Consider the following 14,512-nt stretch of genomic DNA (forward strand, 5'->3'; position numbering starts at 1 on the left):
GCCCCTCAGCTCGGGGCTCCAGCTGCGGGCAGGGGTCTGTCCCTGCCCGGGGGTCCCGGTGCGGCGTCAGTGCCGGGACCCCCGGCGCGGTGTCCGTGCTGGCGGCGGGCGGGGCGGGCGCCCCGGCATCCCGCGGCCCGGGGGGCGGCCCCGGGGAGCGCGGCGCGGCCGCCCCCGCAGCCGGCGGCGGGGCAGGGCCAGCCCCGCACGGCGCGGCGCGGCGCGGCTCGGGCCGGCGCTGACGGGCTCCCGGTGCCGCCGCCGGCTCCGGCGTCACATGACTCGCCCCGTCTGCGGGAGACGCGGCTCCGGGACGCGGCGCTCCCCCGGCAGAGCCGCCGCCGCCGGCGCCGCGGGAGGCGAGCGCTGCGCGGGCAGGGCGGTGGGGCTCGGCCGCGCCATGAGCCGCCGCGGCGGCCGCCGGCTCCCCGGGGGCAGCGGGCGCCGCTGATGCGGGCGCGGGGGCTGCGGCTGCTCGCCAGGGACCCGCCCGCCGCCCGCCCGGCGGCGACCATGTGAGGAGCTGGCGGTGCCCACCAAGATGCAGAAGGGGATGCGGCTCAATGACGGGCACGTCACCTACCTGGGGCTGCTGGCGAAGAAGGACGGCGCCAGGAAGGGCTACCTGAGCAAGCGGAGCTCCGACAACACAAAATGGCACACCAAGTGGTTCGCGCTGCTGCAGAACATGCTCTTCTACTTCGAGACCGACTCCAGCTCCCGGCCCTCGGGGCTCTACCTGCTCGAGGGCTGCGTCTGCGACCGGGCGCCCTCCCCCAAGCCCTCCCTCTCGGCCAAGGACTCCCTGGAGAAGCAGGTGGGCGCCACGGGGGCCCGGGGCCGCCGCCTCCCCCCGCACCGGCCGCTGTCGGAGGGGGATGATGCCCCGGGGCCGCCCCTGCGCCCGCGGGGGGTCCCGGCCCCGGTCGCAGCTCCGTTTCCCCGCGGCGGAGCGGAGCGGACCTGCCCGGCGCCCCGCACCTGCCCCACGCGTGACCGGGGAGGGGGCGAGGCCGGCCGTGCCGGGGGCGGGGGGGATGCCGCCCGGGTCCGCGGTGCCGGTCCCCCGGCCGCGCTGCCAGCGCACCCCGGGGCGGCGGGTGAGTCCGTTGTGGGGGTGTCGGGCTCTGCGCGGCGCCCCCCTCCCCATCGCGGCTAATTAAACCGCCGGTAATTGTTGGCGGGGCTGCGGCGCGGGGCGCCCCCCGGCGGCCGCGGGCCGCGCTTTGCGCAGCGGAGCCCCGCGCCCCACGCGTGTCCGCGGCGCGGCCCCCCCGGCCCGGGCCAGCTTCGGGGACAGCGGCCACGGCGGAGCCCGGGGGTCCCGTGGGGCCGCTCCGTGCGTGCTGTGGCTCGGCCGTTCGGGCTCGGTGTTTCCCCGCCTGGCGCAGCCCCCCCCGTGTGCGCCCCCCTTGCGCCCCCCCGGGGTTTGGCGGCGTGCTGGGGGGCAAACCCGCCCGCGGCGTGGGCACTGCGGTGGCACACGGTGCTCGGCGCCGGGGGTGTGAAGGTGTCGCGGGGCCTTGTTTTCACACGGATTTCGCCCCGTTCCCGCTCCTCGCACGAGGGGTTCGTGCTCCTGTCCCTGACCCGGCTGGAAACGCCACGCGTCCCCTCCCCGGGCGGTGGGGAGCCGCGGAGCCGGGGCCCCCCATGCCACGCGCAGGGCTGGCACTTGTCTGCAGTGCTCCTCGCCAGATGCTAATGTCTGCAGGTGGCACCGCACTGAAACGGCAAAGCTGGTGTGAGGCCCTGGGAGATTTCGGGTCCCGCTCGGTCCCCGGTGGTGCGTGGGGACCCGGCTGCAGGGACGGCAGCCCCCGACGGGCCCGGGGGTGGGTTTCTGTCCCCTGGCTGCACCTTCCCCAGGTGGGCAGGGTGGCAACGAGCAGCGTGGTGTGCGACGCTGGCAACCTCTGGCTTGTTTGTCTGGTGTCGTTTGCTGGAGCTCGGGGGGCAGCCAGGCAGGGGAGGGGTTGGTGCCAGGAAGGGGGCTGCCAAGGGCTGGCTTCCAGCCTGGGGGGGTGCGAATCCCCGTCCATCGCTGCCGTAGCTCCCAAAATCACCTCCGGTCTCGTGAACGTGGAGAGGACCTCGTTGCTCGTGTTCGTTGCGTGGAGTGCGGCCGCACAGCCGGTGGGGTGCCCGTGTCGCAGAGGGCGCCGGGAAGCCCCTGGCGAGGAGGAGTGGGGGTGGCTTTCCCGGCGCGGGCAGCCCAGGCTGGGTGCTTGCAGGAGGCACCCTGCGTTTTGGGTCCAGCTCTGCAGGTCTTGCATAATGCCTGCCTGAGCAGGCTCCGGGGAGGTGGTGGGGAGCGCGGTGGGACAGGCCCTGTGAGGACCCCCCTGAGGCAGGGGGCTGGCTGCAAGGAAATGAGCCCCTTAATTGCCTCTGGCTACTCATGGCGTGCTCAGCACCCCAAAAAGCCCTGCTACGGGAGCGAGGTGGTGCAGCACCACCACTCCATGGCGCGTCTCCTCACTCCCGGCAGGGATCACGGCAATATTTCCCTGTTCCGATCAAAATACCCTTTTTTTTTTTTTTTTTGCGACAGCCGTGCCTCCTCGCAGCCCTGCTCCGGCACTGGAGCAGCCTCCGGCGTACTGCACGGTCGGCCACAGCAGCGAGGGAGGGTCTGCCTCTGCCGGGGGGTCACGCTGCTGTCCTGCTTTGTCAGCTGTGTCCCTTTGGGTAGCAGTGCCGTAGATGGTGTTGCGCGTTCCTGGTTCGGCTTCAATCCGCCTTGCCAGCCAGGTTTAGATCCAGCTCCCGCGCCAGGTTCTGGCTCCTCCTGGTTGTGCAGGGGGGATTTTCCACCGGGTGGGGATGTCACAGCCCCTTCCCAGTTCAAAACGTACCTGGAAGATTTATCCTCAGTGTCAATGAGGGGCTGCTGTCGCGGTGCAGGGAGATCCTGCCACACCAAATATTTCCCAGGCCGCTCATCTGCACCCATTTACCCAGCTTTAGCGGCTGGCTCATAATTTTGTATAAATCATTAGGACAAATTTAAATGAAAGTGCTCAAGCGCTTGAATGCCCGCTGCTTTGCGAACTAATTAATGGCATAGCAGATGAGAGAGGCAGCAGAATATTTATGGTGCGGATCTGCGGCACGGCGCGTGCGGGAGGTGGGAAGCGAGCGAAGGGCTCGCAGAGCCGGCAGGGCTCCCAAGGAAGGGCTGCGAGTCCTGCAAACCGGGGAAAGCGCTTTCTTCCAGCTCACCCGGTACCAGCCGTGTTCAGCAGCACCGGCTCCTCCTGCAAAGGGAAAGTGCTGAGGAAATTTCTAGCATTGTCTGTGATCACCATTAATTGTTTTCCGAGGGTATTTATCTATCTGGGCAGTTACAGCTGGAGCTATGGGGACAGTATTCCCTGCAGCAGAGGAGTTTCAGGTTTAGATGCCTTCTTCACTGGGGTGAAGCCTGAAAGGTTTCAAATTCTCCACTAAGGAAAAATTTTAAAAGGTTGGCCTTTCAAAACCCCCTCTTTTTTTAAAGTTTGCATATTTTGCTTTGCAGGGGGATTTTTTTTGCTGGGAATGCAGTGTATTTTTAGCATACAGTGCATGTGAGAATAAAGGAGCAAAGTTGTTTGAAAAACTGAAACACCGAAGAAGGGATTTGGATGCCTCCAGAAACTTTGTTTTCTGGTTTTGTTACGTTTTTCCGCAAATGAAATCTTCTTCACCCCAGTTTGATTTGGAAGATATTTAATGGTTGGGTGGGCGTCAGGCCGTGGCTGGGAGGAAGGGTCTGGGGGGCCGCCCGCCCCCGCGGGTGGGGATGCTGCGATGTGCCCTCACACAGCGCGTCTCCTGCCTCTCGGTGCCGTGTGCGACCCCCGGGGCCGTGCCGCGTTACAGGGGAGGGCGGGCAGGACGCGGGGTGCCCGGGGAGGGACTGTGGGTGGAGGGGCACAGCCGGAGCGCGATCCCGGCCGAGGAGCTGAGCAGGCGCGGGGACGTGGAGCTGATCCATCCCTGCGCTCCAGGCCGTGGGCTCCGGGCCGGGAAGGGGCTGGCGCGGGGTCCATCACACATCGGGCAGCAGGAATCCCAGCTGGGTTTGGTGCGTGGATCCAGCCTTGAGTCAGATTTGCAGACCCAGACTCCAGCGCCGTGAGTTATTCCTAACCAGCAGCCCTCTGTGTCTCAGGTGAGAGCCAAGAGGATGCTGAGTCAAGTGGTGGCACCGCGCGAAACCCTTGACTGGAGACTCGGAGGCTCTCTGGAGCCATGAGGCTTTTATTCCCGCGAAGCCTGGGCTGCTCGTGGGAGCGCGCAGCCTATGGCTGGAGAGTTTTCTTCCCCGTCTCTGAAGCGTTTGCCAGGGCTGGGTGTAACGTTTGTTGCCGGTGCTGTCGCGGGGCAGGGGAGGCTCGAGGAAGCGTTTTGTACCACGGCGCTGAGGACGAGCGGTCAGCGGGTGTGCGTGGCTGCGGTTTCCCATGGGATGGGAGGAGGCTTGTGGAAACAGTTCCCACCGGCACGTCGGGGACAGAGTTTGTCTTCCGCCTCCCTGAGGTGTGTCCAGCCCGGCTCGTTTCCCTGCATGGCCGAGGAGGGCACGAGGAAGCCACGTCTCAGCACCAGCAGCACAAAGAGTAGCGGGTGCCGAGCAGACATGAAGCACGGTCACCGCAGGCACCCTTTGCGGTGGCACCCATCCCCCAGCTGCTGGAATTGCTGGAGAGAAGCGGAGCTGGGGGACGCTGGGGCACCCTGGGGACACCTTCCCTCGCGGGGTGTAGGGAGGGAGGTCCCGGCAGCACGCCCAGCCACCCGGCAGCTCCAGCTCCCCACTGGGACCTGCCCTCTCTCTCGGCCCCGCTGACGGAGCCGTCGCTGGCGGCAGGAGAGCTCGGGCAGCGCTCCGCGGGTGCAAGCAGCTACGGGATCCAGCTCTGCCTGTCCCCGCATGGGGGGTTCACCCGGGCAGGGCTCCCGGTACCCTTGGAAAGGGCTGGATGGGGGAGCCAGGGGCAAACGCAGCCTCCCTCTGCGGGCTCGGGGCAGGCACCCGCTGCTGGTCCCTCTGAGGAAGAGGATGGTGATGGCCCTTCCGGAGCAGGCAGGCATTTGCCCAGACCTTCTCCTCCAGTGCTAGATGCGAGTGCCTTTGCTGGGTGCTGCTGTCCCAGCCCCCATGGCAATGACGTGTGCCCCCCAGACCCCGTGGCTCTTTCCAGCAGTGGCCAGAGGAGCCGCAGACGAGGGCTTCCCCTCCTGGCACCTCTGTTAAGTGCCCGGCTGGCCGCGGTTATCCAGGCCGTGCTCTGGGTGAGCGGGAGCAGCGGCAACGGCCACAAGAGCAGCTTGGAACGTGGTCGCAAGTTGAGGTGGGCAGGGAAGGGCTCGGGGCAGGGCACAGACCCCGTCCCGGTGGCAGGAGGGGACACATCCCGCCTGCAGACCAGCTTCTTGCTGGGGCGAGCAGGGCGTCCATGGACACAGCACTGTCCCCTCAGCCTGGGCACCCTCTGCTCCGCTCCGGACACGCGGGGCAGTGGGTGCGGGTGCTCCCACGCAGGGTGCGGGGCGGCCGCTCGCCCGCCGCAGCCCGGCACAAAGGCAGCAAAGCACAATCCGCAGGTTGGTGGGACAGGGCTAGCGGGCGATCCCCGCGCTAGCCGTGCATCCAGCCGCAGCCGAGTCTGCAAAACATGCTTTGCACAGGAGGGTAACGCGCTTCTCGTCTTCTAGAAAAGTCTGTTTTTTCTTCGGGGTACCCGTCTGAGCGTGCTGCTGCCCGATTGCCGTCGTTCTGATTATTCACATGCTGCTTATGCAAAGGACAGGATAATGTGGTGTGATCTGTGTGACTGATGGCGGCGGGGCGATTACAGCTGAGTGCAGGACACCTTGCCTCCGCGGGAGCTGCCTTTGTCAGAGGATGAAAAACTATTCCCCAAATTTGTCATATAAATCCAAACCAGGCAATTTCGGGGCAACACGGGCCTTCTTACCAAGTGAACAAAGGAGCCAAAGTCATGGAGTGAACTGTTCCCCCCGGCAGTACATGCACCGGGAGCGGGGGGATGCTGGGGGGTGCCGGGGGGTGCCGGGCAGGCTGCAGGTGGGGGCTGCAGCTGAGGTCGTGCCCGTCGCCGCAGCCCAGGCTGCTCCGCACTGCGCACGCCGGTGTGTGCGGGACGCGTGAGCCGAGCAGGGTGTGCGCGTTAACGGTGCTCCTCCAGCAGTGGCGGTCGGGGCTGTGGGGGTTCATAATACTGACTAACGGTTTTCCAGAAGGCTGAGGTGCGCCGTGATCGACAGCCGCCTTTCGCAGATCACGGCGAGTGCAAAGCGCGCGTCCCTGCACGGCCCCGAGGCTGGGGATGGCGACCGGGTACGTCGGGGTGTCGCGTACCCGCCTCTCCCAAGCCCCAGCGCAGGCGTTAAACGCCATCCCGAGGTTTTCCGGCTCCGGGGTTAAGTTTAGCATCGACGTCTCGGGTCCTCGAGCTCCAACTGCCAGGGTGCTCCGGCCCCCTCTGGGCAGGGGGAATCCTGGCGGAATGGTGGATGGTTGAGAAAAAAGTGGGTCTGTGCATCCCAGCTCCCAGCTGGAGTCGTGAAATAGGTATTGGAATGTTTTGGTTGCCAAAGACCGGGAGTCAGCAGAGGTTGGTGGTTTCTGATAAAGCAAAAGGGCCGAGAGCATTTTCACCTGCGAAACAAAAAAATCGGAAAAAGAAAATGGTATTAAAAAGTTTAAAAGGACATTTTTCAATATGATTTTTTTTTTTTTTTTAAATGCACGGACCATTTCTGATTAAGAGGTGTCTTGGCTGAAGCTGTTTGGCTCTTCCCATCACCTTGACTCGCTCGCTTGGGCCTTTGCCGTGGCAGCTGCCCTCTTACGTTGTCCTCTTGGGTTTTTGTAAACTCTTAATTAAAGGCTCCCTAGGCTTTTCCGAGGCTCGGGTACTCTTCCCAGGCTTTCTGCAATGAGCTGAGCACGTCGGTAACTCACCCTTCATACCAGCAGCACAGAAACCTGTGCGGATTTAAATACAATCTGACTTTTTTGAGCATAAATCACAAATGGTGAACCTAAACCTGAACTACTCATAAATTTGGAGATTACGCTGCTGATTTTTGTGTTTTAAACCTGATGCCAGTGCTTCCCCTTTACTCGCACGTTCTCATCCAACAGATTAATGAAATCTGTCACAGAAGCGGGGGGAGAGGGGAAGGAAAGCTCCCCCCAGCCCGGCCCCAGCAGCTCCGCAGCCCCGGAGGCATTTTCTCAGCGGCACACACACAGTTTGCAGATTTCTTGCATATACGAAGGTGCAGAGTCATTACAGCAATGGCAATATTCACGTGTAAAATCTGGCCGAGGTCCGAGTGTCTGATATACCCCGGGTCAGGGCTTTGGTGTAACGCCGGTTTCTTCATTAATTCCTGTACAGAGCGATGCCAGGGCTGTATTGCCAAGCCGTGGGCAGGGGGCTGCTCAGGATGCACGTACCACGCAGGCATCGCTGGATAGCACGCCAGAAAGGGGAAAAATCGATATATTTTTTTTTTATAGATGTTTCTGCCCAAGGCTTAGGGTGGGATTCACGCGGGGTGAAGCCTCCCGCTGCAGAGGGTCCCCTGCCTGCTGTTTGCTCCGCTCGCCGTCGCCCAAATCGGCTGATGCTCGGCTCTGCTGCCCGTGCGTGAGCATCCTTACGGCCCGTCCTGAGGCAGAGGAGAGAAATTGCAGCCTCTGGGATTTTTTCCTTCTTGTCAGCAAGCAAATGAGCTGCCGGAGCACCCACCTCCTCCTCTGAGTCCTGGGTCCTGTCTTCCCAGAGCACGCGCTATGTAGGTCAGGGAAGTTAAAAGCTGCCATTGCTGGCTGTGGATTTTTAGACTCATCCATCCAGAGCAGGAGAATTCTCCTCCCTTGCCCTTTATGTCAGCCGCAATAACCGTCAGCTCCGTGAGCAGGCGGCCGCGTACCTGCCTGCCGCGGGCGGGTGGGGGGCAGGCGGGTCCCGGCGCTGCAGAGGGGACGGCGGGGGGCACCTCCCGCGGAAGGGCCCCTGTGATGGCGCCACAAAACCGCGTTGTGCAGGAAGGGGTGACGGTCACCGCTTCTGCGCGGGCGGCGGCGCTGGGGGTGTTTCTGTCTCGGTCCCCTCGCCCTCCCGCAGCCCCCTCCCGCGGAGCCGGGCACCGTTGGTGACCAGCGCGGGTCTGCGGGAAACGTGCCCACCGCAGCGCTCACCGCGTCCCCAGCGGGCAGGCAAGTTCTTCAGGCTGGCAAATGCCCCACTCCAAATTTTTTAAAAAAATTTGGAATACGTTGGTTTCCCATTTTGGAGATAATGCGTCATTTGAAAGTTTATTTGAATTTATTTATTGTTTACTTAATAGAAAGCAAGAAGCAGAATGAAAGGAGCTCAGCTGGACTAGCAGCAGGGACATTGCTTGTGGCCACCCTGGCGCTGCTTTGCCCTTCTCTGGCTTTACTCTGACAAACGGGAGAATTTGCTGTTTTGTCCCCGGTGCTGCGGTGTCGGTGCCTGCCGGGGGGTCCCGGGGCACCGGGTCCTTGCTCCCTCTGGCCCCTGAGCTGGCACCGGGCGCTGGTGGGGTCTGCGTGGGCAGGGTGGGCTGACAGGGGCCAGGCGGGCGCCGGGAACTGGAGCCCCCGCGCGTGGGGAGCGGGGGGACACGGGGGGATGCTGGGGCCTGAGCCCAGCGGGGAGCCCGGCTCCCTGCACATGTGGAGCCCCACGGGAGCTCGCCGGCATCCCTGCGGAGACCCCACATGGCACATCCTCATGGCCGTGGGACACGGGGATCTGCGTCCCGGCAAGACCCCGGCATGGGAACCCCCAAGGCACAACGGCCGACGCGCTCTCTCTCGTCATCTCTCTGGCTTTTGGCGAGGATGTGGAGGATGGAGGAGCCTGAGCGCCCCAGCCACGGTGTGTGGGAACGGGCGTCAGACGGACACGGGCAAAGCACATCTTGGGGCGTGCAGGGACCCCCATCTTGGGGTCACCGGGGACCCATGTCCTGCCGTGCAGAGGGACCCGGGTCCCAGGGCGGCAGAGACCCACGTCGGGGGGTGCGCAGGCGGGAGGTTTTGCTTCTCTGGCACTGGGCACGGCAGGAGGGCAGAGCCGTCGCTGCGCTGACAGTGCCAGCCCAGGGACATCAGGCACATGGGAGGACATTTCTGGGGAGATAGTCCCTGCACATTAAGCACTCAGGTAGTCTCCTTCGTTAATTCAAAGTCATTTGTTGAGGTTCTGGAAGCAGAAATAGCTCCCGAGCAGCATTTTGCCATTGTACTCTCCTCTCAGTAAAAATAGCTGAGCTGGTGCTGGGGATTTTTGCAGAAAAAGCGACAGAGGGAGCAGAGTTTGGGGAGGGGGCTCGGGGGGGTCGGGGCTGTGGTGGGTTCTGAGCCAGATCCCTCCCCCTGGGGCCACCCTTGAGCAGAGCCCCAGGCACACGCGGCCGGGGCAGCCAGCGGCCAGCGCTGGGCATGGTCTCCTGAGCTGCCGGGGGTCCCTGGGGGAGCAGGGCATTGCCTGGCCCTCTCCTGCCTGCACCCCCTGAGCTGCGGACGTCCGACTCCTCTCACCGCAGTGCTCGGCGTCCCGGTGCGGGACTTTGCCAAACTCCCTGCTGGAGCCGAAGTTCTGCCCCGGCTGCTGGGACTGCACCGTGTCCTCCCCCAGTGAAGAGCTGGAGCAGCCTGTCGAGCCCTTAAGGTGGGAGAGAGGAGAGGCCCTGGGGGTCCCTGGCACCACAGGCGGTGTCTCACCCAGCCCGGGGGGCTCTGCACCTCAGGGGCGTCAGTAACTGCCCCCCTGGTGCCCAGCGCCTGCCCTGCGCCGCAGCAGGCAGGGTCCGAGCAGAGCCGGGCAGTGGTCGCAGGGCTGCGGCTGGCCCCGCGTGGGCTTCCTGAGTGTCACTTTGTGACCTGAAATGCTCCCGTGTTGCTCTTCCAGGAGAACTGCTGTGTCCGCCTGGCGTTTCCAGGCGTAACCCCCCCGCAGCACTGGGGTCCGGGGGGCGGTGTGTCCCGCAGCACCGGGGGACCGTGCATCCCGCAGCACCGGGGGGCCATACATCCCGCAGCAGGTGCTCAGGAGGCACCATGGAAATGGGGAAGGCTGGAAAATGCCCCGTAATGAGAGACTTTAGGAATTGCATCTGCTTAGTTTGCCAGGAAGCGGAGCGAGAGGTGGTTTGAGTGAGGGGTGTCAGTGCCTCCATGGCTGTGAGTTAACACAGTCTTCAGCCTCGTTAATGAGGTCTTCAAACGAGCAAAGGCGAGGGTGGGAAGCAGCAGATGGAAGCTGTGGGTGATTGTGCTCCGCAGTGGGCAGGGGTGGCCCAGCAGCACTAACTGCCCCGGGGGTGCCGGAGGCAGGGGCTGGTCCTGCTGCTCCCTGCCCGGTGCCGGTGGGTGGCCGGTCCTGTCCGTGGGTCTGTCCCGCTGCCGCCGAGCATCACCTCCCCCCCGCACGGTGAGTGCCGCTGGAAACGCTGCCGGGCTGTCGGGTTTGATGTGTCACTGTGATAACAGAGAAGGATCATAATTTAGGCAGAGATAAAAGGTGGTGGGAGTTTTATTATTCAAATATAAAACAACTTCCTCCTTGCAAGCGCGCTGCGCTTCCTGGGTATTGTATGGGGATAAACTGGAGTGACACGGGAGCTGCGGCGCGTGTGCTCGCAGGAACCGGATTTTAATTGCACGTGGAGCAGCCGTTGGGAGCGAACCCTCCTGGCCGCAGCCCCGCAGCGGCCGCCACAGCTGCCCCCGGGAAGCCTTCGGCCCCACATCCTCCGGCTCCGCTGCTGGCAGCCTCGAAACTGCCATTTGCGAAACCTTCAGGAGCTTCTGGGTTTAAATCAGATGAGCCAGAAGCCGCCTGACAAAACGCTTTTGGTGCTGGTGTGTCGGGAGGTGCCTCGGTGGCCCTGGTGGGCGCAGCAGGGGGAGAAGCAGGGGGGGTGCCTGTCCCACGTCCCTGCCCCGCTCCCTGCCCTTATGTTAAAATCCGACAAGTCCTGAAGCTGTGCGAGGTGCAGCTTTCCCTGAGGGCCCTCAGGGAAAATGATGCCCGGTCCTGCTCGCCCATGGGAGCACACAGGGGCCCTGCACCGTCCCCCGCATCCCCCAGGGACACGCAGCGCCCGGAAAGGGCAGCCCAGGGCTTGCCATCCCGTCCCCTCCCGCTGGGCAGGGACCGGTTTGGGGGAGCCCCAGAGGCACCTCCTGGTGTTTCTGGTCTCATGGGGACGTGGCTGAGCGCCGGCTGTCGGCATCGGTGGAGCGTGGGGCGGTGAATGCGTGTGCCGTGGCGTTGGGGCGGTTTGTCCCCACGGCACCGGGAGCTCGTGGGGGCACCGAGGCTGCGAAGGGCCTTTCCCAGCCCTGGTGTCCCTGCGGGCAGGACCTCGGGGCTGGGGAGCGGGGGCTCGGCAGTGCCCTGGCACGGCTGGTGATATTCCCGAGTCGCTGTTGAAGGGGGAGGATTTCCAGACTTGCCAATCTGACAGGCTCTTTTCAGTGCTGTTTGCAGGGGAACGGGTGTAAGAGGTGAGCATAAAGCAGAGAGGCGTAACTACCCGCACAGTTTCGGAGACCAGAAATTCCTGGTGAATTTTCTACCAGAGATGTCTTGTTGCCAATAAAAGCCTTTGGGGGTGGGAGGGAGAAGCAAAAGGGATGAGAAGCGAAGGGCTGTGGAGCTGCTGCAGCTCCAGACGTGTCCCGCAGACAGGGACGAGCTGCCGGCCCGGAGCTCTCGCCAGCCTGGCTGCGGCGGGATGGGGAAGGGGCGGGAGACGGACAATGATGTGTTTTACCATGGAGAAGGCTCCATAAGGAGAAAACTTGTCCACAGGCAATAAAAAGTTATTGCACCTAAAGGATCCTGGAGAGAAGTAAAGGAGGCGCATCTTTACAGGGTCGCAGGAACAACCAGTTGCCCCCCCCGGTTTCTGCAGGAGGGCTCTGGCATGGCCCCAAGGGCAGCGCGGCGTCCCCAGGCCCCCCCCTTCTCCTCCACAGGGCCCCCCTTTCTCCTCCGCAGGACCCCCACAGGCTGAGGGAGCTCAGAGGGCTCTTCTCAGCTGTCGCCCATTGAGACACGAGCCCTGGGTGGGCATGGTGCTGGGTGGGGGAGCTGGGTGTCCGTCTGTCCGTCCATCCGTGCTGCCTGCACCCACATCACCCGGGAGCAGCGACCGGCTGCGCCTCGGCTCCCCTGCGTCCCGGTGTCACTGAAAGCCTCCTGCGTCCACCCGCAGGTCCTTCTCCTGAGCGCCCCTGGGCCTGGCTGGGGATGGGAAGGGGGTGAGAATGAAGATGCCCGGGGAGGGAGTAGGACGGGGGAGCTGGAAGGGGCAGGGGTGGGAGATGTAGCCCTGTTTTGGGGAGGCGGCGTGAGCAGCTCCCCGGTGCTCAGCACGGGGGTGGTGATGGTGCTGGACCCCCTGGCTGTACTGGGTGGGTGCCAGCCCTGCCCTGCTGCAGCGCCCCGTTGCCCATCGTGCCTGCAGCCCGCGCCGGGGCAGGTTGCCGCGTGAGCTCCTGCCTGCCTTGCGGTGCCCGTCAGTGTTTTCGTGGCACGCCAGGGTCGGTGCTCGCAGCCGGGTGCTGCCTGCCGTCCCGGGGAGCCGGGGTGCACGCCAGGGAGCAAGCAGCTGCTGCAGGTTGGGTCTGGGTTGGTTTTTTTTGCCAAGATACCTGCTAATTCAGATCCCTCGTTAAAGCTAACAGAGGGGCAGATAATGCCAGGATGAGCTTTTTCTAGTGGGTTTCATTTTATCCCAGTTATTCCGGGCAGTATCCGGCATTGCAGCGTGGTACCTGTTTCCTAGGAGACTGCGGGGAAGCACAGGAGCAGCACAAACCCCAGCCGGTGTGGGCTGCCGCCGCGCACAATTAGCACAAATACTGTAAATGTCAAGGGAGGCTAAATATAGTCCTGCGCCGAGTCCTGTTCCAGCGCTGCCCATCGGAGCCGTGCGAGCACACGGGACCAGGGCTCTGCCCAGCGTCCAGCCCCCGGCAGCAGCGGGGCTTCATCTTGGTGCCCGAGGGCGCTCGATGCCTGCGCAGGCAGGGGTGCAGGCAGGGATGCCGGCAGGGGTACAGGCAGGGATGCCGACAGGGATGCCAGCAGGGGTGCAGGCAGGGATGCCGACAGGGATGCCGACAGGGATGCTAGCAGGGGTGCAGGCAGGGATACAGGCAGGGATACAGGCAGGGATGCCGGCAGGGGTGCCAGCAGGGGTGCCAGCAGGGGTGCAGGCAGGGATGCCAGCAGGGATGCCAGCAGGGATACAGGCAGGGATGCCGGCAGGGATGCCGACAGGGATGCTAGCAGGGGTGCAGGCAGGGGTGCAGGCAGGGATACAGGCAGGGATACAGGCAGGGATGCCAGCAGGGGTGCCAGCAGGGGTGCAGGCAGGGATGCCAGCAGGGATGCCAGCAGGGATACAGGCAGGGATGCCGGCAGGGATGCCAGCAGGGATACAGGCAGGGATACAGGCAGGAGTGCCGGCAGCCTGGTGCTGGGCCCGGCTGAACGCCCTTGCTCATCTGCCCCTGTCCCCAGGTGAGGGCTGTCCCAGGGCAATGGCCGCAGGCTCAGGCCTGCAGCCTCCTGCTCCTCAGTGGATTTAGGTTTATCCGAATCCCGGTGTTTGCCTGGAGGGGTTTCCCCTCACAGCGTTTCCCGGCCCCGTCCTCGCCTGTGGCACGGCTGCGCTGCCTCGCCAGCAAGGAGCAGCTTTTCCCCGAGCGCTGAGGGCAGCACGGCTCCGCCGGGCTCCTGCTGTTTCAAAACCTGTTTTTTTAAGTGAAGTGACCTGTGGGGGATCATAAAGCGCTTTTCTAATGGCCTTGAGCGAGCAAGCGGTAACCTCACCCTGTGTTTGCCCCCGCAGCATTACTTTACCGTTAATTTCAACCACGAGAACCAGAAGACCCTGGAGCTGAGGACCGAGGATGCCAAGGACTGCGACGAGTGGGTGGCAGCCATAGCGCACGCCAGGTACCGCGCTCCGCCCGCGCAGGCCTGGGGACGGGGGTGTCGGAGGCAAAGCCGTGCCCGGGGGCGGCTGCGGGCAGGGAGATGTTGGGCCAGGCGCTGCCGAGCACAGCACCTTTGGTCCCCAGCCCCGTGTCGGGGACCCTCCTGCAGAGCCGGAGGCCGCGTTCGGACGTGCCCCCGCTGTCCCCATGCCTGCCTGTCCCCGTCCCATCCCCATCAGGCCGCCCCGGCAGGCTGGCGCTGCCTGTCCCAGCCTGGTGCCAGAGGGACGCCCGATCCATCGTCAGGTTCAAAGATCATCAGGAAGGGTTTTGCCTGGAGTAGCAATGGGTCAGAGGAGTTTTTCCCAAGCCCGTGTTTCTCCACTGCAGCCCACGCGCTCGCTGTGGGAGAGCGGTCGGGAGCTGGCACGGCGTCACCGCGCGTCCGGCGAAGGGGGTGCCAGGCTGGCAGCCGGACGGGGCGCAGATGAGTGTTAC

General features: G+C 64.1%; 1 protein-coding gene across 4 annotated transcripts in view; it reads left to right on the plus strand.

Annotated features, from left to right (window-relative positions):
• The first annotated feature begins 407 nt into the window (after nt 1-407).
• Nucleotides 408-14,512, plus strand: part of RASGRF1 (Ras protein specific guanine nucleotide releasing factor 1) — a 41,594-nt gene continuing 27,489 nt past the window's right edge. For all 4 annotated transcript variants that reach the window (XM_074601867.1, XM_074601868.1, XM_074601869.1 and 1 more), the window contains exons 1-2: nt 408-817; nt 13,927-14,033. In XM_074601867.1, the coding sequence (XP_074457968.1) occupies nt 542-817; nt 13,927-14,033 (383 nt within the window). In that variant the 5' untranslated portion in view covers nt 408-541. The remainder of the gene's footprint in view (nt 818-13,926; nt 14,034-14,512) is intronic.

Source organism: Larus michahellis, chromosome 9 (assembly GCF_964199755.1).
Source record: "Larus michahellis chromosome 9, bLarMic1.1, whole genome shotgun sequence".
NCBI lineage: Eukaryota > Metazoa > Chordata > Aves > Charadriiformes > Laridae > Larus > Larus michahellis.